The sequence below is a fragment of the Pelmatolapia mariae genome, linkage group LG9 (genome assembly GCF_036321145.2).
Source record: "Pelmatolapia mariae isolate MD_Pm_ZW linkage group LG9, Pm_UMD_F_2, whole genome shotgun sequence".
NCBI lineage: Eukaryota > Metazoa > Chordata > Actinopteri > Cichliformes > Cichlidae > Pelmatolapia > Pelmatolapia mariae.
In genome coordinates this window covers 6992501-7017708 of record NC_086235.1, presented here as the reverse complement: position 1 = coordinate 7017708, position 25208 = coordinate 6992501, and the positions used below count along the sequence as shown (strand labels likewise).

The 25208-nt window shown below is 40.3% G+C and overlaps 1 protein-coding gene and 1 long non-coding RNA gene across 5 annotated transcripts in view; both read left to right on the top strand.

Annotated features, from left to right (window-relative positions):
• Nucleotides 1–2107: 2107 nt before the first annotated feature.
• Nucleotides 2108–6704, top strand: LOC134635004 (uncharacterized). The gene is made up of 3 exons (XR_010094920.1): nt 2108–2280; nt 3751–3856; nt 6608–6704. It is a non-coding gene; the product is annotated as an uncharacterized LOC134635004 (long non-coding RNA).
• Nucleotides 6705–18660: 11956 nt separating this feature from the next.
• Nucleotides 18661–25208, top strand: part of LOC134634964 (zinc finger protein 501-like) — a 55386-nt gene continuing 48838 nt past the window's right edge. For 3 of the 4 annotated variants that reach the window (XM_065471678.1, XM_065471680.1, XM_063484473.1), the window contains exons 1-2: nt 18661–18904; nt 22929–23034. In XM_065471678.1, coding sequence (XP_065327750.1) covers nt 23017–23034 — 18 coding nt within the window. In that variant the 5' untranslated portion in view covers nt 18661–18904; nt 22929–23016. Of the gene's footprint in view, nt 18905–21871; nt 21979–22928; nt 23035–25208 lie in introns of those variants that run through there. The other variant, XM_065471679.1, reaches the window with a different exon arrangement.

The following is a 25208-nucleotide window of genomic DNA, read 5'->3' as shown; positions in this document are numbered from 1 at the left end:
AAACAATAATGCCAGTTATAAATAAAGACAATAAATTGAATGAATTACGAAACACTCATTTTTTTTCTATTAGAACCGAAAATGTTGTGTAATACTACAACCTGAAACAACAAATAGATTGTGTTGGCCTGTACAGGAGATAAAGGGGAAAAAATGTAACAACAGCTGTGAAATGGAATAGTCCAAATCACCAAAGTAAACTGGACCTGGGCTTGTTGCAGGGATCTGAATGTACTAAACATTTTGTGAGTGTATGCACTCACACTTAGGACCATATGATAATAAATATGTGCGTGATGAAAGTCGGGCAGCACGCTAGTGATGTGTCGGTCGCGAACGAAACGGCTCTTAGAACCGAATCTTTGACGTGAACGACGCGAGCCGGCTCCTTATCGCGAGCCGTGTTTTTTGTTTTTTTTTCTTTCTCTCACCCTCTCTCTCGCACTTTTTTTCCGCTTCACTCCGCACGTGAGCCTTGTGCTTTGCGCTGGGAAGAAGGGGGGGAGGGGCGGTAGTTACACACGCAGTAGCAAAGGAATACAGGGGGAGAGAGAGAGAAAGAGAGCCAGGGACAACAACATCACATTAGAAAGGTATAGTAATCATCCACAACTATTTTCAGTTGCGGATGATAAAGGATTCAGAAAGTTTATTCATGCAGGCCCATATGACAGAGAATATGCATCTTCTTTTTGTTTTCATATTTTAATTTATATTTAATTGTGTTGTGGTTTGCAGTTTTTTGTGTTGTTACACTTTAAATATGTTTAAAAGGAAAAAGCTGAAAATTTAAATAGTTAAAAGTTGAACTGTGATTGGCGTGAATAAATAAAAGTATATTTACGGTGGCCCCTAGAGACAAAACACGTATAAACCCCGAAGCACGTAAAAACTCCAAAACACGTACAAACCCCAACGCACGTACAAACTCCAAAACACGTAAAAACTCAGAAGCACGTAAAAAATCAGAAGCACGTAAAAACTCCAAAACACGTACAAAACACAACAGATTGTGCTCCAGGATGCTAGGCGCAGTGTTGAGCTTTTGTTACCTAGTGGCTACACAAGCCAGCAAGTACCAACGACCGGATTTGGTGTGTGCTAGTAACAGGTAAATGAACTTTTTTTTTTTATTATTTGAATATATGTGAGTGCTTGTGTATAAATACACAAACCATACACATATGCTTTGAATTGCGTAATTTAAGTGATCTAGGTAGCTCTGTTTTGAAAGTTCAGTTAATGCTAGAAATGTGTTTTGGAATTTGTACATGCTTTTTGGAGTTTGTACATGCTTGTCTCTAGGGGCCACCGCATATATTTATATATAAAAATATATAAATAAAACCATTTTTTTTACATTAGTAATTCCTTTGTACATAATTTTATATTATTGTTAATAATAAATTAATTAAAGCAACAAAACAACCTGAAGAGCCGGTTCTGAGCCGGAAGAGCCGGCTCTTTTTAGTGAGTCGGGCCGAAAGAGCCGGTTCTCTAAAAAGATCCGGAAATCCCATCACTACAGCACGCTGACGTCCTTACTCCACTCTGTATGCTCGCATGGGTCTGACCCTTTCACTCCTTTGATTTTTTCCTCGTACTTTTTTTTGCCTTTTCGTCAAGTCTGTCTTTGTACGGACCTGCCGTGTTCTACGTCGTTTTGTACATAACTGTTTTTGGGGCAAATAAAATGCAAGTAGGGATTAAAACCGCAGAATTAATGATTACCGGTGCTGGAAATACTAGCGCTTGATGCAGTGTTTTGATTTTGTTGCCACTCGTACCTACAATGCAATGCGCGAAATTCACGTGGTCAGTGATTAAATGTATTTCTGATCCAAATATATGGCACATTGACTTCTGGGAAAATTTTAGATGGCACTCATCATCAGAAAGGTTGCCGACCCCTGCTCTACGGTGACTGTAGACAGTTGCGTCTTTTCATTGGCCCGGAGTCTACGGTGAGCTTAGACCACCATTTTGTTGTTTGCCAACCGCCAATAAAACGTAGAAATAAAACAAGGGGGCGGAGTAAAGTGAGGACGCTCCAAGAGAGGAGGTGTTGGAACAGACAGAGCTGGAGCTCCATCCAAAGAGTATAAAGTAGTACCAACGTTTGGATCGATATCTGCATCGATCTGCCCACCCTTGTCTCCTGGATCGTAGCTGAGATCAGCGTGAACCACGTGGGTCTCTGCTCCCTGATCTGTTTCCTGTGTTTGGAAAGAGTTCCAGCTTCATCACGGAGTTTCTCTCGGTTTGTGGGCTCATCTAAAGGTAAGCACCGAGCTAACTTTACTGTGAGTTCAGTTCATGTTGAGTTTAGCTCCTGAATGAGGTCTTCTGCTGCTCTCCTCGGTGTCTGTTCACAGTTTATTGTGAACACGTTGAGAGAAGAGTGAGAGAGTGTTTGGAGAAAAACACCAACTAATCATTAGCTCAGCATGCTGGGAGAAGTTGGAGCAGAAAAGTCTTTTCATTGTCCCTGCAGCTGTTTTTCTGCTTGCACCAAACCTCTACAGCCTCATTTCTATTTGAAGTGATAACAGGAAATGGATGAGAGCGATCTGCTGCAGTATCAGGGTCACAATAAACTTTATTGTCCAGCTGCTGTGGATGAACACATGAGAGGAAGTGAACTACAAAGTCTCATTTTAATGAGTCTGGCTCAAAGACAGGTTCCTTTGACACTGTGTATATATAAATGTATTATATATAAGAGACAAATATTGTTCTTTCAATATGTTGGCATTGCTAAATTTGTCTCAGTGCTTACTTTAAATATCCATGAAATCATCACATTCTCTGTAAAATTACGGTCCACTATTGAACAGCGTATATTTTAAAGTAAAGGCTTTAAAACTAAGTTAGTACAAACATCACTAATGCCACATAACTTTGCCGACATGTGGCCAACAGTAATGTTTTAATGTTCTTCGTTATTAAACATTTGCACATAAATAACTGACATAATATTCAGTACTTACTTTTAAAAGTTTACTCTTCGGCCGCCCCTCTTCCGCCGTTTTTTTTTTTTTTTCCCCGGCAAAATTGTCAACACCCACCGCCACGCTATGCATTCTGGGATATGTTGGACCACGAAGTCTAGACCGCCACATCCTTAAAATTCAGGGAAATGAAGGACGCATTTGAGGGCCGCATTTCGAGCAGCCTTTGAATTGGGACAGCCTTCGTCGCGTCACTGTGACGTAATCGGCCTTAAAATGCAGCCTTAAAAGGCTGCAGACCCTGAATAGGGATACAGCCTCTGTTTGTGGAAACCACAGGAGGAGCTGTTCAGGCTGTTGGCTGGGTGTGAATTGTTGATGGAGTCTTTAAACTTGTAGTTGCTGTTTTCCAGACTGAAGCAGAGTCGTTAGCTGAAAACTGGTTTTAGAGCGTCATTCAGGACACCTTCTCAGGCTCTTACAGCCTTACCTGTATCATAACAAGGTGTATAAAGCCCAATCCACCTTTAACATGGTCCTTCTCCCAAACCTTCAAATATGACTTTCTGGCCCTGTCATAGTAAAGGGCTGCTTAGAATATTAGAGCCAATGTCACAAAGTTCCTCCTGAAGTATAAGTGAGTGAGAGAGTTACCTCACTTTGCAGCACAACACGTCTCACAAGATTTCTACAACCAATCAGAGTGAAATTTGTACTTTGTGTTGTCAGATGAACATATGAGACACTTTGACTCTTCAGTGCAGTGTGGAGCCTAACAAAGATCTGTTTTGTGTCCCAGCTGATCAGCAGGAGGAGAAGAGTCTGACGGAGCAGCAGAGGAACATTTTCAGCCATCTGGACTCAGCTGAGTCACTACAGAGGAAACAATGAGCTCAACACAGAAGGTGAGGAATCTATGGCCCTTTCTCAAATCTCAAGTATGATTTGTACAATTGGAACACCAGCATACTTGATGAGTTTTTTACTGAGTTTTTACTGCCATCCCCTATTATTTAACTGTGCTATAATATGTTATGAGGCTTAACTTTAATCTCAGCCAAACCGATTTACTCAGGAACAATAAAGCAATGAAATAAATCTAAGACACTTTTTTTTTTTTTTTTTTTTTAACCCAACGTTTTTTAGCCAAGCTCCGCCATTGCCGCATTTGAGTTTTGGATGAAATTTATTCTGGGATAACTAGCTGTACCAAGTCCACAAAAGCCACCACTGATGCATGCTCGATAAAATGGGCGGAGCGAGAACACATCTGGGAATTTTCACATTCGCAACTTGATGCGTACTTTGAATTGGAACCGTAATTGCTCTCCAACTGATGACACACGAGTACGCATATTGAGAAAGATGCTATCACAGTTTCACCAAATAATCAGTCACGTCTAATACTCTCATACTCCCAAGCTGTTATTTGACTGTGTTGTATATTATTATTATTATATACTATGTTGTTTTTTTATGTGTACAAACATCATTAAGTCACAAGCAAAGAGAGACTACATCATAGCACATGTTTAAATAAGGAAGGTTTGTTCATCTAAATTATTTATTAATCAAATGGACATAACATTTGTTAACCCCCCCCAAAACAATACACGTTCAAGGCACCACAACAGCAGCCTGATATCAGACAGAAGCTGTCAGCTGAGCTCTGTAGAGTGGGCAATTATAATGAAGCTCTTCAGTATAATTTGTCGATTCAAGCTGCTCTTCATATTTTTGGCCAGCAGATGTCACCAAAGAGGACTGTGTTGAAAAGCTTTGAGTAATGAACCTTTTTTCAATACAAGCTTCAGTGTTTCAGAAAGCTTCATTTGGCCATCACTGATATAAATAATAAATAATACCAATTATCAGAGGAGGCAATAGCACTGATATTCTGCATATGTACAGATACTAGTGTTAAAAACATATTCCAGTAAAAGCTGAAGTGCTGATTCAACTTCTTTACTCAAGTAAAAATTGAAAAAAAGTACAGGCTCTGAAATGTACTCTGAGTAAAAAGGTAGCTTCTTGAAAAAGATTTTTTAACAAAATAACATTTTTTTTCTGATTTTTATCTATGGGTAACTAAGCCTTATGCAATAATTATATAATAATAATAAAAAAGGTTAGTAGATGAAATACAAGCTATTTATTTGTTTCTAATAAAGGTACTCTGTTTGAATCAGTTAAGTAGAAAATGAAGGAAAATAAAACATATGTGTATTTTCTGTTGCCTACACTGTAGAAGGTGACTTTGCCTCTAAACAGGAACATGAGCAGGGAAGAGGTTAAAGTGGGATTGAGCAGGTGGGAACCCTAAAATCAGCTGTAGTGGCTCAGCGTGGGGAAAAGAATCACAGCTCACAATAATTTCTATTGAGAGCTCCAGTAGATTTTCTTAAAGTACAGGCTGTGATCAGCTGACCTGCTGCTCTCTGTGGATGTACACAACTGAATTCAACCAGATGTCAGCAGATGTTTCATGAGCTGTCCTGGCTGATTTCCATCCTCTACACTGACAGTACACTGTCTTTATATTAGACACTATACTGTTGGTATGAAGGTGGAACTCAGTGAATGAATGTCAGCATCATGAGCTTCAGTTTAAATGAATCTCTGCTACACTTGATGTAATCTAACTGTGACATGAGCACCACAGTCACTGTGCACCAGTCACACACTGTTCTTTACTTTAAATCCATCACAGTTCAGCAAACTAACCTGTTTATCCTGCACTAACCTGCAGAGGATCTTCATGCAGTCTTTAAATAACACAGTTAGTCTGCCTCAGATTGTTTTGCAGCAAGTTTCACAATCTGAAAAAACATAATGTCACATGTACAGACCCAATATCTGATTTCAACACATGAGGACTTACATGTAAGCTTTAATCTGCAGTTGATCAAATCCCACTGAGCAGTCCTTCCCTTTAAATCTAACCTCTCTTCTTCCTCTCCTGTCCTGTGTGTCTTATCTTTCTCCATCTCTGAGTGAAGTTAGCTCTCTTTCTTTTCTCTCCCTGTGATGTACAGCAGCTGGACCTTTAGCCAGCAACACACTGTGAGACAAACTGCACACAAACAGTTTGTGTGTTTGCTGATGTTTGTTGATAGAAACGCTGCATTTGAAATTACCTGTTTGTTCAGGTGCTGTGCAAAAAGGAAAGAAGAACAACGTCTCACTTTAACTCCTGACTATGACTCACAGTTTGGCCTCTTTCGTCTCTTTTTATGTTTCATACCCTGATGATTAGTACACGATCAGGATTGTCTTTCATGCGTTACTTTTCAGGCTCAAAATGGTTTGATGTTTGATGCCCTTAATGATGAAATAACTCCCCTCAAATTCCTCCAACCGAAAGTATAAAGACTGTTTTGAAAATGTAATGAGTAGAAAGTCCTTTTTTTAATGCGGAGTAAAAGTAAGAAAAAATGATTTTAGAGTGTTTGAACAGTCATGAATTATTTTTAACACCAGGTTGGATGTAATGTGTTTCTACTACCAGCAGGTGGGGATAAGAGACCTTTAAGGTGTTTGGTGCCACACTCCACCTTCAGGTTTAAAACTAGTGTTAATGGAGGGAGTTTGAAGTTTCAGTTTGTTCCAAGACTGCATTTCACTCACTGCCTCTGTTTGTATCTCTGTCACTGCAGGACCAACATGGAGCGAGAAGTCAGCGCTCTCAGGAGGCCGACAAACCTCACAGAAGAAAGAGAGAGAAAAAACACACCTGTGACGAGTGTGGGAAGGAGTTTATTAAGAAGGCTGAACTAAAACGTCATCAGGTCATCCACACTGGAGAGAGATTGTTCAGTTGTGGCGAGTGTGGAAAGTCTTTTTTCTGGAAGACTGACCTAAAAAGACACCAGGTCATCCACAGTGGAGTTAAAGCATACAGCTGTGATCAGTGTGGCAGAGCTTTTACTCACAGTAGCTACTTACAGAGGCATCTAGTTACCCACTCTGGAATTAAGGCATACAGCTGTGACGAGTGTGGAAAAACTTTCAGCCAGATAGGGAGCCGAAATAAACACCTACGCATTCACACCGGACATGATGTGTACTGCTGTGATCAGTGTGGCAAACAGTTTACTACAGACGCAAACTTACAACGCCACATGTTTACCCACACTGAGGAGAGACCATATAAATGTGACCTGTGTGAGAAGACTTTTAAAGCTCCACATCACCTGAAAGAACACCAACAGATCCACACCAGAAAGAGACTCTCCAAGTGCAGTTACTGTGAGGTATGTATTTTTATTTTTATCTTGTCATTTTAGCCTGACTGTTTGGAACAACTCTACTCATTAAACTGTGTTAGCATGTTAGCAATTCTACTGCATGGAAAAGTAGCTCTGAGTGATAATTCAGATTTTCATTTCAGTTATAATTTTTGTTTACACGATCATGAAAAACTAAAAGTGCTAAAATTAATATGATGGTGTTATTTAATGTTCAGGCAGTTTCCTGGTATATCATGATATTATTATTTAAGCATAAATGGCCTTTTGTTTAGGGCATTTTATTCCTGGTGTACATGGAATAAAATAAAACACAAATTAAAATAAGTACAAAACCAAATCATTCAGTAATCTTCTTATGGTTACCACATTTGTACCGTTATGTAATGATATTGTAGTATTGTAGCAGTAGTAATATTGCTTATTTATAGCTTCAGTACTTTTAGACATTACTGTTAAAATAATCATTTAATGTTATAATTGCAGTGTCATGGGGGTAGTAGTGTTTTTGTCTCAGTCAGCTGAGTGTTATAACTGCACAGTTACAGTGTTATTAATGCAGTATTGTCAGAATCAGAATTTATTGATCCCTATGGGAAATTATGTTGGTTACAGTGCTCCAGTACAAACAGTAACAAAAACAGACAATACAAGAAGTAAGAAATAGCACAATATACACACACACACACACTATTGCCACAGGCAGGAATGACTTCCTGTGCCATTCAGCGGTGCTTTTTGGTAATCTCAGTCTCTCACTGAACCTGCTCCTGTGGCTAGCCAGCATGTCATGGATTGGGTTGGAGGAATTATCAATTCAATTTCAATTAAATTTTATTTATATAGCGCCAAATCACAACAGCAGTCAACTCAAGGCGCTTTATATTGTACATCAGATCGTACAATAATAGATATAGAGAAAAACACAACAATCATATGACTCCCCTATGAGCAAGCACTTTGGCAACAGTGGAAAGGAAAAACTCCCTTTTAACAGGAAGGAACCTCCGGCAGAACCAGGCTCACAGAGGGGCGGGGCCATCTGCTGCGAACGGTTGGGGTGAGAGAATGAAGACAGGATAAAAAACATGCATTGGAAGAGAGACAGAGATTAATAACAGATATGATTCAATGCAGAGAGGTCTATTAACACATAGTGAGTGAGAAAGGTGACTGGAAGGGAAAAACTCAATGCATCATGGGAATCCAACATTGTCTTTATCCTGGATACCATTCACCTCTCCGACACCACCTTAAGAGAGTCCAGCTCCTTCCCCACAGCATTGCTGGCCTTGCGGCAACTGTAACAGGCTCCATGCTGGTTGGCGCATGCGCACTAATTTAAATTAGTATTATTGCAGTTTTACATTAGTAGTTTAGCACTGTGTTGATAGCCTTTAAATTACCCTGAAAATATTAGCGTGGTAGTACTTCAGTGTAACTCAGATGTTACTGTAATATTAAATAAGTATTACTGTAGTATTATGGTGGTAGTATTGTAGTTATTGCAGCCCAGTAAACTGAGTGTGTTAACTGAAACAGTAAAATGTAATTGGATGTCTGCAGAGATGCTCTTTATTTCAGGCGACGTTCAGGATAAAAATGTTGAAGGACTGACTTACACTGTCTTTGTGTCTTTGTTTAGAAGCAGAGCAACACAGATGGATCCAGTTCTCAACCCTGTCGTCACTGTGGGAAAGAGTTTCGTTGTGACCTTTGTGGAAAAACTTTCATTCGAAAAGACACCCTAAAAGAACATCAACGTAGACACACTGGAGACAAAATGAAATACTGCAAAGAATGTGGGAGAAGCTTCACCAGATTAAGGGACTTAAAAGAGCATGAACTGATTCACAGTGGGGTTAAAAAGCACCTCTGTGATCAGTGTGGGTCATCCTTCACCACTGTAAATCACCTTAAAACACACAAACGAGTCCACACAGGAGAGAAACCATACAAGTGCAGACACTGTGACAAAAGTTTCTCACAATCAGGTAGTCGTAACAAGCATGAACGTGCACACATGGAAGGAAACTTAAGCTGTGACCAGTGTGACAAGAGCTTCAGGAATCTCAGTTCATACTCCGAACACAAACGATCCCACGTTACTAATAAACTGTTTCACTGTTACCAATGTACCAAAACATTCACTTCATTATCTGCTCTGTGCAAACATCAGCGTAATCACTCAGAGCTGAAATCACTCCCATCACAGTGAATCTGAAGAGACAGAAAGGTCCTCTTCTGGTTTCAGTGTCAGACTCAAAACCCTTGAGTTCAGGCTCCACAGAGTTCAGATAGAATCTCCTGTAAAGATCTGATGAGGCAGCTATGAATGAAAATGATTCCCTAGTTCCATTTTAAGGTGTCGAAACTGTTCTACTTCAGTGTTCATGTCGAGTGGTTCGCTTTGCTTCAGCAGTTGGATGAAAAAATCTGTTTTCATGTTATCAGTGACCTCCTGACCCAGTATGAACCTTCCAGATCTCTCAGGTCATCTGGATCCGGTTTTTTATCAGTTCCCAGAATCAGAACCAGACACGGAGAAGCTTCATTCAGCTTTTATGCTCCATATATCTGGAACAAACTCCCAGAAAGCCTCAGATCAGCTGAAACACTCAGTTTATTTAAATCCAGGTTGAAGACTCACCTGTTCTCAGCTTAATTTGAATAAAACACCAAATCCACACTTTTAAGCTTAAATTTAAAAACCTACATTTTAACTACTGATGTTATCTACTGTTTTTTTTAATCAATTTTAAATCATGCTTTTTATTTGTTTTTGTTTTTTAATGTCTCTGTAAAGCACTTTGAATCACCTTGTTTATTTGTGCTATATAAATAAACTTGCCTTATCAAGTTTTTATTGAATGTATTTTGATCCATGTGTTCTGTAGATGTTATTTTGTTCACGTTGTTTGTGTTATGAAGTCTTGCAAATGTTAAATAAACATTTAAAATGTTAAACAAATAAATAGTTTGAGCTGTGATTTCACTTCCTGTTTTTCAGAGTAAGTGACAAATGGAAACATGTTTACAGTCAGAGTCAGATGAACTGTTTTCAGTGGCACAGATGGAGGTTTATCAGAGGAGGAGACTTGGCTGTTCTCCACTCACACTGAACAGGGTTCCTGCAGCTTATTAAAAATCTGACCTGAAAGTTATGAAAAATAAAATCTTTTTTATGTTGTTTTTATTTCGTTTTAGACAATAGAACAAAGAAAAAAGACACATACACAACAAACAACCAACAAAAAACTAAAGCAGTCTGAGCAAACAAACTTTCAGTAAGTCACATACTTAATCCCTCATATAACAGCTACACACACACACGTCCTATATTTGCCTTTGCATTGAACCTTTTCCTCTCTGGATACTCTTTCTCTCAGATCGCAGGGCAAGTACTGCACCACAGGTCAGATCTCCTGACAATAAACATAAGCTTATTTAATAATGTGGATCTCTCTTTTTTTTTTTTTCAGATTAAGTCCATAGTAACTATAGTAACGTTCTTTTAGCGATGGTAAATATTCTCGAATCTAAAATTTCTAAAGAGGTCTGCAATGTATTGGATTGGTTTCCACATTCTTCTGGGGTAAAAATCTTTTTTGTCAAAAAGTCCTGGAGGGAGAGCTGGTTTTCACTTCATGACGAGGAAGCGGTTCGGTGTTAATGCTTGGAGGTCATTTGTGTCCTGTGATAGCTTTGTGATGGTGCATTAATGCATGAGTCAGTATCTAAAAAGTAATCCCCTTTGAGGTGCACTACTCTGCTTGTCATGCAAGTGAACGCTACTACATACCGTTTTACAACACTGCGCCCTCTTTTCACAACAAGTGGGCCAAAATAATCTACACCAATGTTTCTGAACAGTTGTAGATCTGGAACCACTCTTTCCTCTGGCAGGTCTGCCATCTGTTGTTGGCTGGGTTTTCCTCCATTCAGTTTACTGAATAAACATTTTGCACAGCTGAAACTCCATTCAGTGTTGGAGAGGTCTTCGTGTGACAGTTTGTTCCACAATTTAGCAGCAGTCACAGCAAAGACCCGGTCTCCTCTGTGTTTTATCTGGATCCTGGGACAGCTGAGAGCATCCACAGACCTCAGTGACCTTACAGGAGTGTACCAATTTAAAAGATGAGAAAGGTTGTTTTTTCCTGCCTTGCTTGGTATTATTCTTTTTAGCTCAACCTCATGTGTCTGAATTTAGTTGTTTTTTCATTGACATACTGTATTAACACAAGATTTCTGAAATCATACAAAAGACTACCCTAGTAGTATTTTTTTTATTTTTTTGTAAAAACCACAGACATGTTCAGTAAATTATTTTATAATTTGAAATGCAAATATAAATTGTGTATTTTGAAAACTTATGCACACATTGTGTAAATATATACAATTATTTATCAAAAATGGAGCCAATACACCTGGGTTTTTTTTTTTTTGTTTGGTTGTTTGGTTGGTTGGTTTTTTTTGGTCACAACCAATGACTGTATAAAAGATGGACGACGCGACAGCGCCCCAAAAATGAAGCCAAAACGTCTCTATCGCCCCCTGGTGTCTGGCTGCGGTATAGGTCATAAACCCCGCCTCCTTTATGTCCAGGGGGTCTCCTTTTGATTCTAATTCCTACCGCAGTGATGTTAAATTGGGGTGAAATGTCATCATAGCAGCTTTGACTGACAGCTGCAGTCACGGAGAAACTTGCGTATCTCTGTCCGGGAATAGCAGCGTTTACGCTATGAAAACACGACCGAGTGTTTTAACCTGACAGCCTGAGGTGTTCTTCAGTAAACTGGACTAGCTGACAGAAGGACCCGAGGCCCCGCTGCACTTTTTCGGTAAGTTAAACGTGTTTGTAAGCTACTCCGTAACTACCGTCCTTAGCTAGCTCCTGAGACCTAGCTAGCTAAAATGAGAACTCGGCTGTCAGGGTTCGTTTAGCTAATCTGTGCAGGTGAATGAATTTACCCTGACTAAAGAAATCAAGAGAAACGCCCCGGGCTGCTCAGTCACTAATTACTGTTACAGTACTTTTATTACAAGTGTTATACTGTAAAAACAACAGGCTGCACTCTGCTTCAGCTCCTGTGCAGAGCTGAATATTAAATATGTGCAAACAACAGCATGTTTTCAGTCTCTTGCCACATCTGTAAAGACAGTAACATTTTTTTAAAAGCTTGTACTTCAGTAACGCCTCATTAATCAGGAACTATGGATTGAAATACTGAAAAAATGCAAGAGATCAGATCCTGAGTGTGTGAGGACAGAAGAATCAGCTTTATTTCAATATTGAGGGATAAAATTTATATCTGAGTTTGATGGTTCTGTTCTCTTTGTGATTACAGGAGCTGCCCTCAGATTCAGACCTCAGCACCACCCAGTGACAGCAGACAAGATCATCCAACATGTTCACATGTTAACTGCAAAATGAACTGATGAAAACAGTACAAAGGTTAAAGTACCACACATGCTGTAGTGAAAGCTGCAGCTTTATTGATAAAGTTAAAGACAAAAAAAACAAAAGGATTAATCACTCATGTAACTGTGTCACTATATATCAGCATTAACAGGACCTCAGTTTGGTGTTTCAGAGAGCTGCTGATCTCAGACCTGCACAGCTTCCGTTTTAAACACTTGATGTACTCAGCTGCATAAAGAGCATATGAGATTTTCTCTAACACAATTAAATAAAACATGATGAAGGTCAAAGGTCGTCACTTGTATGTTGAACTACAAACTTGTCATCTGGAATTCTTTCACAGTTTTTTGCAGATAGTGTGTTATTTACCATAAAGTGATTCAGAGTTATTCATACCAGAGTAACCAGAGAGGATCATATATCTTTAAATATATAACTTTCTACAGGACTGAATATATTATGTTCATGTAAAAGTCTGGAGCCTCTGGGGAGTATCCGAGTAGCTCAGGTGGCAGAGCAGGTCAGCCACTGACCAGTGGCTGAGGTCAGAGCAGGTCAGTGGTTTGATCCCAGGCTGCTCCAAGCTGCATGCCAAATATCCTTGGGCAAGATACTAACCCCATGTTTACCTACTGGTGGTGGTCAGAGGGCCCGGTGGCGCCAGTGTCCGGCAGCCTCGCCTCTGTCAGTGCTCCCCAGGGCAGCTGTGGCTACAATGTAGCAGTCATTCACACACTGGTGTGAATGACTGAATGTAGTGTAAAGCGCTTTGGGGTCCTTAGGGACTGAGTAAAGCGCTATACAAATGCAGGCCATTTACCATTTTATAAGATTACACAAACCAAAGGTCTCCATCACAGTGTTCATGAAATGCTGGGTTTATCCATGTCCTGGGGTGGGCCTACGGAGGAGTGCTGAAGATTTCCCTGTGAGGGAGCTGCTGGTGAAGATCATGAGTTCTGCTTGATCAATGCCATGAGCTTCAGTCTTCCTGTTGTTTCTTAAATGATGCCTCTTTCAGGAAAATACTAATAAAATAAAAATAAACAAAATAAATGTTCCCTTTAGAAATTTTTTTGTTCTATAAAATAGTTGTTTTCTTTTAGAATCACTCATCTTAGCAGTGGGATATAAATGAAAAGAGAAACAAATTAAGTTTGAGTGAAAATGTACATTTTTTGCACTCTCTGGTCAACTGACTCAGTGAATCAAATGACTCAAAAACCCTGATTCACTTTGGTGAGTGACTCATTAAAACTCGATTCAGTAAAAAGAATCAAATTTACCATCACTAGTGGAAACACATGGCTACTTGTGGTGTTACCTTAGACCAGACCTTCCCAAAGTGTGGGGCCCGCGTTGGTCGACCTCCACAGCATTGGTCATAACTTGCTCGTAGACATCCGCCTGTAGTTTAACTGCATGTTTTAAAGCACCCACCTCAGCACACAGCTGGTCCATTCGCCGTAGTAGACAGCACACATCCATGCTGGAGTATGTAACAGGCGGCAAATCGTCCAGGTGATGAGAGACAAATCTTGGGATATTCTCCCCACACTCATTCAGCACTTTGAGACAGAGTTTAATATTGTTGGTGTCTTTATGCTGTCCTTTATATCCAACACACTGCTGTGAGGTAGTGGGGCAGAGCTCAAACAAAACCTTCTTGGAGGCTTCAGTCCCCTCAGATTCAAATGTGTTCGTGGCCAACAACACAATTTCATCCTGACTTAAAGTTTTGATTTTTACAGCAAGGAAATTAAGTAGTTCATCCTCTACAATTACCCTTCCATTAGTTGTTTTATATATCTTTGGTTTTAATCGTGACCGTTTGAAAGCCGGAGCTACGTCTGCACCACCACCTGCTACAGCCGCCATCTTTGTCAATCAAAGACACAGCAGCTGAAAGTAACTTGATGGCAAACATCTGGACATGGCGAAATAGAAGTGATATTTGGTGATGCGTGTGCATCTTCATCCCTAACAATACTGATGATAATGATTCTTTTAGAAAAACAATCAATAAATGGGAAACATTGGATGATCGATTTTATGATGAGGTTTGATAAACATGTCTCACATACAATGACTTTCTTATCTTATTAACAGGTTATCATGAACGAACAAATTCATTTAACTAAAGAGTTAAAGCTGTCATTCAGCAGGTGAACAGCGAATGCTCTTTCATATTTCCATGTGTAATGTGATATTTTTTGGAGGTTTTTCCTGATTATAATTACTAAACTTTTGCATACAAATTTCAGACTCGGACGAAGAAGAGAGGATAGTGAGAGTAAGGATGACCACTAAGTGTAACATTGTAGTTCTAACACTAACACATAGATCAGTATGAGCTCGTTAAAAGAACTGCTTAGCTAGGTGTAATGATGTTTCACTATGTTATCTGCTAACTGTTTTGCTCAGAAGGATGAAACTCAGGGCCAGCGCCAGGAGCTTTCTGGGAAAAGATAGTGGGAGTTGCTCTCTGCCCAGCCACAGCCCGTGGGACAGAAACCTGTTGTAACTTAAAGATACAGAGAGCTGTGTGTGGGGAGGGGGTATAAAAGAGGAGCTGAGACGTCCCAAGGGCAGAGCCGGCATGACTGTGAACTGTGATGTTTGTTGGCTCTTCTGCGTGCAGTAATAAATAGCTTGACCACAGCTCTTTCTGTGTTGCAGACTTTATTTACAAAATTCAACGACATATGTAAGCGGCAATACATGAAAAACTGCAGGACGCACCATACAAGCTAGTTTACGGGCACTTTTTACAAAGATTACATTAATTAAAAGATGACCATACGCCGATGCCCAAAGCCTAACAACACAACCACTACAAAAATGTATATTAGTACCACCAGATTTTCATTTCATTACATTTAAAAGTATAGTAAAAATTCTCCTGTATGACTGGAAATGAATCCTGGGATATGGCGGGCCACGAAGGATACACCCGACCCATCCTTCAAATCTGGGGAAAAGTAGGACGCATTTGTTGCCACATTTGGAGGATGAATTTGGAAAGCCTTCATCACATCGCTGTGACATAATTGCCTACAAATACTGCATTGAAGCATCATTTCCCTGAATTTGGACACAACCCTCCTCTCCTGGAGCTCACTGTGCTCCGCCCCATTCTTCTTCATCATTGTCATTGTGGTGCATTGCCGCCACCAACCATCTGGCTTGGAGTGTGGATCAGAATTTGCTCATATCAAATAATCAAAAATGTTAAAAACCGAACCAAACAAAAAGATAATAAATTCCCCTCTTGTCCCTGCGGGTGGTTTATCCTTCAAGCTCAGGTCCTCTACCAGAGGCCTGGGGGCTTGAGGATCCTGTGCATCCTAGCTGTTCCTAGGACTGCGCTCCTTGGGCAGAGATCTCCGATGTTGTTCCTGGGATCTGCTGGAGCCAAATCTACTGATGCCACAGTAGATTTCACATTATACAAAAAGAATAACAGGGATAGGGCATTTAATTTAAACTCACATACAGTACAGACTTACACTGATCAGTATTATAATTATGTACAAATATATACAGATGCATGAAAGAATACAGCCAATCAAGCATTTGTGGTCCCTGAAAGGATCAATGATGGACCGTCAGTATACAATGGAGAAATGCTTCCAATACTGTTAGCTGTTCAGTGGGTAGAAGACGTGACCGTTACAATCAGACATTTGTTCAGACTGAAGCTCTTCATTGGACAGTTTACAGTGTAGCCACTCAGAAAGTAGAGCAGATGTACTAACAGAGATTCAGCAAACACTTTACAAAATACACATGATGGGACTTATAGTTGGCTTTTTATGGATTCCAGCTCACTATGGAGTAGGAGCAAATTAAACGACAGAGAGAGCTGCGAAGAAAGCCACAATACATGGGGTAGTTGACCTGGCTATTAACTTCTGTCAGACAGAAACAAAGAGTATCATAAGGCAAGAAATGAAGAACAGATGGCAAAAACAGTGGGAGTAAGAAAGGAGGGGACTGTCATATACTGGGTTGCCTGTGTTGAGCGGGTGGGCATTGCGGTTTTATGCCACCCTGACATGCTTTGCGGCAGGGCTGTCTGTGAGCAGTTCTACTCCTAGCTGCTGCAACCTTTGTTGCGCTGTTATAACCCATGCCAGATATACGTTCAATAAAGCAGCATCATAAGAAAACTACCGAGTGGTTATTCTACAGGGACGATGGTTGTACATGATTCAGAGGAGAGGAGGAGAAATGAGAAGCACAAGAAGGAGAGGAAGAGAGAGGAGGTGATCATATCTAGAATAAGATTTGGAGATACTGGTTTGAACTCTACACTATTCATGAAAGGGAAATATATTACAAGGAAATGTGATTCCTGTGGAAAAGAGGAAGCTATAGAACATGTTATATTACACGGATCCAAAACCTCAGTAACATAAAAATAAAACTGGATCTTATTGATTTACTGCAAAAAGACTCAAGAATTGAAAGTTATCAGGCCTTATTCCAGTTCTGAAAAGAGAGTAAATTATTTGGGAGGATTTGAGAAAGGGAGACATTTATATAGGGTGCAAAACACAATAGAAGCTAAGAGGAGTAGCGGATTAAAGAGACAAGAGGAGGTTGTTATCAGTAGAATACGAACGGGCCACTGCTTTTTAAATGGTACTCTTTTTAGGATAGGTAAACATCTGACTGGGTTGTGTGATGGGTGCACTGATATGGAGACGGTTGAGCATGTACTCCTTAGTTGTAGGAAGTAGAGCAGGGCGATATGACCAAAAATATTTATCACGATATACATTCGAAAATTTGCGATAACAATATAACTGACGATATAATTGACACTAGACAAAATACTTTACAACTCTACAACTTTATTCGTGCGAAAAAAAACAAAATTAAGGTATTTTCACTTAAACAAGCAGCTGTTTTTTATGTGCATTAAAGTTATATAAAAATGTAACAGTGCAAATGCAAAATCCTTGCTGACAGTTTAACCAAAAGGCATTTCCAGTGGAAATTGGTCGACATATCCTCAACATAACCATGTATAATATCCACAAAACTTAAAAAGAGGTTACACACACACAATAGGGTAATATTATGTTGAGGCACAATATGTATCACTCCGCGAGGCTTCTGCCTACGATAATGCTCCGACAATCCATCAAGCGGTGCAGATTCGTAGCTTAGTAAAGTCGTACTAAAACATTTGACAGATTTTCGAGCGCCGTGTACCACATAAAATCGTTTCGAGGTCAGTAAACACAACCAGAATTCATACATAAGGCACACGGGATTATAAGGGGCACTGTCGATTTTCAGAAAAATCAAAGGATTGATTTTAAGTGTGCCGTATTATCCAAAAAACACGGTAATGACGACGGCCCGCTAGCATGCGCTACCAAAAATAGTGCTTTGTTGTGTATCTGACGGACGAAAGCTAAACCAGTTCCACACCACTGAAGTTGCAGCATTTTTACAAACCAATTCTGGTTCATCTGTTTCATTCACCTATCCGCTTTCGCCCTTCTCATTCTCCGTCGCCGCCATGCTTTTTCCGCTTTTTGTGCGTATGAAAACAAAGGCACTGCACATGCGCGTTTTACCCATATTCTATCGCGATACTTCATTTTCTTATCGTTGCCCGACATTATACCGGTATTACCGTGAACGGTATGATATGCCCCAGCCCTAGTAGGAAGTATGCAAGTCACAGGAGGGTGATGTGGGGTGAAATGAGTGGTGGAAGGGAACTTATGTTTGAACAAGTGGTTAATGAGTTAAGTCACGGTGAAGGGAAAGTGGTGGTTTTTCGTTTTTTGAGAAATACTGGTCTCATCAAGAGGATCTGAGGATTCAGGAGTGACGGACGATTAACAGCCAGGAGATGGCAGTAATGCAACAGTTTTAGATGCAAGCTGCCGTTAAACTTGACTGAAGAAGAAGAAGGGAGGATTTGAGTGTCGACGTTCCAGTTTACACTCCACACCAGTTGGTGGCGGTAATGCACCATTTTGTTGTTTGCCAACAATATAAAGAAGAAGATGCGCGTTCCGGGATGACAGACGGAGCTACATTTTCATCCAAAGCGAGTGAAATAGTGAATTTGGATGATAAAACAAGCTAAACCAACGTTTGGATCGATATCTGCATCGATCTGCCCACCCTTGTCTCCTGGATCGTAGCTGAGATCAGCGTGAACCACGTGGGTCTCTGCTCCCTGATCTGTTTCCTGTGTTTGGAAAGAGTTCCAGCTTGATCACGGAGTTTCTCTCGGTTTGTGGGCTCATCTAAAGGTAAGCACCGAGCTAACTTTACTGTGAGTTCAGTTCATGTTGAGTTTAGCTCCTGAATGAGGTCTTCTGCTGCTCTCCTCGGTGTCTGTTCACAGTTTATTGTGAACACGTTGAGAGAAGAGTGAGAGAGTGTTTGGAGAAAAACACCAACTAATCATTAGCTCAGCATGCTGGGAGAAGTTGAGCGTTTGCTGGCAGAAAGTTGGAGCAGAAAAGTCTTTTCATTGTCCCTGCAGCTGTTTTTCTGCCTGCACCAAACCTCTACAGCCTCATTTCTATTTGAAGTGATAACAGGAAATGGATGAGAGCGATCTGCTGCAGTATCAGGGTCACAATAAACTTTATTGTCCAGCTGCTGTGGATGAACTCATGAGAGGAAGTGAACTCCTACAAAGTCTCATTTTAATGAGTCTGGCTGCTGTAAAGTGATGCACAGGAAGATGTTAACAAAAACTAATGAAACAGAGATGAAAGTAAACAGTGTTCATATTTGAAAGCACAGAGAATAAAAATATATTGTGCTGGTTAATGTGCAGCTCTTGGTGATTTGGGAGAATCATGTTTTTAATCATGTTGTGGATTGAATGTTGGGTTTTATTTTATTTTATGTACAGAAGTTTTTCCCACCTGTGATCGTTCAGATTGATTTGTTGGGTTGACTTGAATCATGTGAAGGTTTAAAGCTGCACTTCCCCCAAAAAGAATAAAGTATAATCGTGAAGAATGTAATAATGTCTTCCATGTGTCAAACACAGCTGCAGTTAAAGCCAGGAAGGAAAGCACTGAAACCACTGATCAAAGCTGATTAATCAAAATCTCATATCCCAATATAAGAATTCTATCGTCCCAATAACGATATAAATCGCAAAAATGTAACATTTTCTGTAAATTCTGTGAATCTCGGGATTGCGGGAAGTGTTTCCAGCTGGGCGTCGTGTACCTGGAGTTGAGTGTTTTAACCGATGCATGAAACTATACATTTTTGGCGTTTTCTTTGTGAGTATTTATTACACGGCGTGCTGCGGGGAAAAGCCTGTTCTAACGTTTGAGTCTAAGGTTTATTTTTTAACACCTGGCGGCTCTTTTTTACTTCAAATCCGTAAATAATCTGCTCTTTCACGTGATTCAATTTATTTTGAAAAGTCTCAACAGGATCTTGAGCTTTATTGTGAAAGGTTTATGTGGAACATAAACAAGCGGGCACGCGATGCTGTTACCGTCGTTGTTGCTAACGACAACGCACAAAAACAGGCACTTGTCCGTCCGTAGTGTGGTTATATTAAATATAAGAGACAGAGAGAACTTTAAGAAATTAATATAGCCATTACAGTGACCGTCAAAACGATGAAAAAAATATTGCCGTAAACAGTTTATTTTGCGACACCACGAAACAAACGATAGCGTAAAATGAAACGATAGACGTTTTTATATCGTCATCCGATATATATCGTTATATCGAACAGCCTTCAGTGTGTTAGGTTTATATTGTTGATTGTCATTTATGCTTAGAAATATTTACTCATGTATGGGGTGGCTGTAGCTCAGGAGGTAGAGCTGGTCACCTACTGATTGGAAGGTTGGTGGTTCAATTCCTGGCTCCTCCAGTCTGCATGTGAAAAAGTGCTTGTGAGAATGGGTGTGATTGGGTGAATGAGGCATGTTGTATAGAGCGCTTTGAGTACTCTGTGAGAGTAGAAAAGGACTATATAAGAATCAGTCCATTTACCACATATGCTTAGCTTTATAATCAATTGCATAATGATAGAGGTCTGATCCTTAGCAGTCTGCAAAGACTCTGTGTGCCTCTCAGAGCACTCTGGCATACACACACATCCTAAGGTCATGAGAGAGGTCGTACCTGCTCTTACTGATTTATAGTATATCCTGCACTAGACTTTTTAAGTATAAGTGCATTTTGTTTAGGTGGACAGCTGGACTCCTGGTAACAGCAGGTCTGGGGAGTCTTCACAGGGTCACATTTTGACGTCTTGCTTTTGCTGTCGTAGTGGAATTGTCTTGTGCCAGCGGTGGGTCTGTGCCAGCCAAACACAACACAGTGGTGCTAGTTTCAGTCATTATGTAAATGTACTGTTTATAAGATTGGGGAAACCTGCAGTCAGCTGAGACTGAATTGATTCAGTAAAGGGACTCGATGTTATAATCCCTGATAATGCATTGCTTCAAATGGAGAATATCTTGAGGGATGGCTGTTATGAGGAAAGGCAGCCCAGAAACTACCAGCGGCACACATCATTGTGTGCCTCAACTTTTGGTCTTTTACCCAAGCTAATCTGCCATTTTTTTCTTCCTTGGCTTGGTTTAGGGGTTAGAGATCTGATCTAAATTATCATATTAAATTTGGGACACATCGTCAGCAGTGAACCTTGGATTCATCTGGTGTTTCGGCCATTATCACTAGACACCCTCATGCAAGGAGACCCTGCCAGGGTTGATCAGGCCCTGGAGTGTCAGTGGTTTATGTTAAATTGTTATTTCTCTTCTGCTTTCTTCTGTTTAATTTTCTGCTGTTTATTTTCTTCCATCTGCTAACTGCAACTGAGAAATAATACTTACCTCTTTAACATTTATGGAGCGTCACTTCTTCAACGGAATATGAAAGGTAATAGAGGGAAGTAAGACAAAAGGGACAAGATAGGAGAGAACAGAGGGGGGCCCTTCGGATTGGGCTGTACCTCCCAGAAGAAGAGCAGAGAGGGGAAGAGCGGAGCATTTTTCTTTTCTTTCATTCCTTCTTTTGGTGTCACTACTGTTAAAACCTCCCAATTCTTTTAATCTTTGGGCTGAAGGAAGGACAATACTCGGTGTATAAATGCTCAATCAACAATTACTTTATTTCCATACAATTCAACACTTTATGAGCATAAACCATCCAAATGGGGAGACATGCATGAAGAGGGTCACAGCAAATCTCAAAATGGTGGAGGGTTACTCAACCTCTTATAGCCTCTAGTGGCCCCCACCTAGTCGTAAAAATCTAAACCTTCACATGTTTTCGAATTCCTAGCTAGCCTGACTTATGGCCTTGGCTCCCTGTCTTTCTGCTCTCTGTAAAGGTGGGTGTATGGAATGTGGTCTGTCTCTTCTATTATCAGCACAAGGCCCTCTGCACCCAACATTCTCTTCATGGTTCAGCAGTTTGAAATGTCAAGAAACAGTGTTACACATTCAGCAGTGTCAAGTAATACAGGTCAATCCAATAGATCTAATGATTTTCACACTCTTTTAAGTCAGAAGTATAATGCAAACTAAAACTACATACTGATCACACACTCTATACTAAGGGGTATAATATGACCTACAACAATATCATAATTCAACTACTTTGATTACAGATATAAGGTAACATATGATAGCATAATAATCTCACACTACCATGAGGTTAACTGCACAGTCCCCAGGAGGTCCTGAGACAGCCCTGTCAGTCAACCAGCAAAATTTCTAATCATGTTTTACCCTTTTGATACCCCCTGTTAAGGCAGGCCCACCATGGGTTGATCAATCCTGGGTGTGTGTCTCGCAGTTAACTGACTGCCTTAGCTGCAGGAGGAGCTGTTCAGGCTGTTGGCTGGGTGTGAATTGTTGATGGAGTCTTTAAACTTGTAGTTGCTGTTTTCCAGACTGAAGCAGAGTCGTTAGCTGAAAACTGGTTTTAGAGGTTCATTCAGGACACCTTCTCAGGCTCTTACAGCCTTACCTGTATCATAACAAAGTATATAAACCCCAATCCACCTTTAACATGGTCCTTCTGCCAAACCTTCAAATATGACTTTCTGGCCCTGTCATAGTAAAGGGCTGCTTAGAATATTAGAGCCAATGTCACAAAGTTCCTCCTGAAGTATAAGTGAGTGAGAGAGTTACCTCACTTTGCAGTGCAACACGTCTCACAAGATTTCTACAAGCAATCAGAGTGAAATTTGTACTTTGTGTTGTCAGATGAACATATGAGACACTTTGACTCTTCAGTGCAGTGTGGAGCCTAACAAAGATCTGTTTTGTGTCCCAGCTGATCAGCAGGAGGAGAAGAGTCTGACGGAGCAGCAGAGGAACATTTTCAGCCATCTGGACTCAGCTGAGTCACTACAGAGGAAACAATGAGCTCAACACAGAAGGTGAGGAAAATATCACAGTTTCACCAAATAATCAGTCACGTCTAAAACTCTCATACTCCCAACCTGTTATATGACTGTGTTGCATATTATTATATACTATGTATTTTTAAATTATGTTTACAAACATTAAGAAGTCATACACAAAGAGAGACCTCACCATCGCACATGTTTAAATAAGGATATTCATCAAAATGATTGATAATCAAATAGACAAAACATTTTTCATCACCCCAAAAGTACACGTTCAAAGCACCACAACAGCAGCCCGATATCAGACAGAACTGTCACATGATATTAAACAGAAGCTGTCAGCTGAGCTTTTATTGTGCGATCTATTGTACAATATAAAGCGCCTTGAGGCGACTTTTGTTGTGATTTGGCGCTATATAAATAAAATTGAATTGAATTGAATAGAGTGGGCAATTATAATGAAGCTCTTTATTATAATTTGTAGATTCAAGCTGTTCTTCATATTTTTAACCAGCAGATGTCACCAAAGAGTACTGTGTTGAAAAGCTTTGAGTAATGAACCCTTTTCAATACAAGCTTCAGTGTTTCAGAAAGCTTCATTTGGCCATCACTGATATAAATAATATAATAAAAATAATAATAATGGATTGCATTTATATAGCGCTTTTCGGGGCCCTCAAAGCGGTGTACAATTCCACTTTTCATTCATTCTCACATTCATACACTGGTGGAGGCAAGCTACGGTTGTAGCCACAGCTGCCCTGGGGCAGACTGACAGAAGCGAGGCTGCCATATCGGGCCATCGGCCATTACCAGTAAGTGGTAGGTGAAGTGTCTTGCCCAAGGAGACAACGACCGAGATTGTCCGAGCCGGGGCTCGAACCGGCAACCTTCCGGTTACAAGACGAACTGCCAACTCTTTGAGCCACGATCGCCCCACTATTATACCAATTATCAGGGGAGGGAAAAGTGCATTTTTGAATACAAGTTTCAGTGTTTCAGAAAGCTTCATTTAGCCATGACTGATATAAATAATATTATAGAAATTATCAGAGGAGGCATAAGTACATTTACTCTATACGTAAGTAGAAGTACAGATACTCTATTGATGACTCTGCAATAGTCGGCCTCATCACTGATGGGGACGACAAGGAGTACAGAGAACTGACCCATGGTTTTGTGGACTGGTGCCAGCAGAACTACCTCCAGATCAACACCAGTAAAACCAAGGAGCTGGTGGTAGACTTCCGCAGGCACAAACATCCCCCACTGCAACCACTAAACATTCAAGGTATGGACATTGAGACTGTGGACAGCTACCTTGGTGTTCATCTGAACAATAAACTGGACTGGACTCATAATTCAGACGCCCTCTACAGGAAAGGGCAGAGCAGGCTGTACCTGCTGCAGAGACTCAGGTCTTTTGAAGTGAAGGGCCCACTCCTGAAACCTTCTATGACTCTGTGGTGGCCTCAGCCATCTTTTACGGTGTGGTCTGCTGGGGCAGCAGCATCTCTGTCGGGGACCAGAAGACACTGAACAGGCCGATCAGAAGGGCCAGCTCTGTTCTAGGATGCCCTCTGGACCCAGTAGTGGTGGTGAGTGACAGGAGAATGGTGGCTAAGCTATCATCCCTGTTGGACAACATCTCCCACCCCATGCAGGAGACTCTTGACAGCACTGAGCAGCTCCTTCAGTGGCTGCGGCACCTACGATGTGGGATGGAGAGATTTCGCAGGTCTTTCCTCCTCACTGCTGTCAGGCTCCACAACAAAGACTTTAACTGACCGAGCACACACAAACCCACACATGTGCAATAGCAATAACACTAAGTGCAATACTCTTTCTGGCATCGTTGTATTATACTCAATTGTATATAGCATTTGTATTCTATTTTATTCTATTGTATATAGTATTTTCTTTTATTCTATTCTATTGTGTACAGTTGTGTAAAGTATCTTATCCTTATCTTATTCCAATGTTTTTCTATTTTTTGGTATTTAACTTTGCACTGTCCACTTTCTGCTGTAACAGAACAAATTTCCCAGGTGTTGGACTACTAAAGGTTATCTTATCTTAGTGTTAAAAAAATACTTAAAAAAAAAGTTGAAATTCTGATTTAACTTCTTTACTCAAGCTAAAATAAAAGGAGTACGGGCTCTGAAATGTAATCAGAGTAAGAAAGTAAAAGTAGCTCCTTGAAG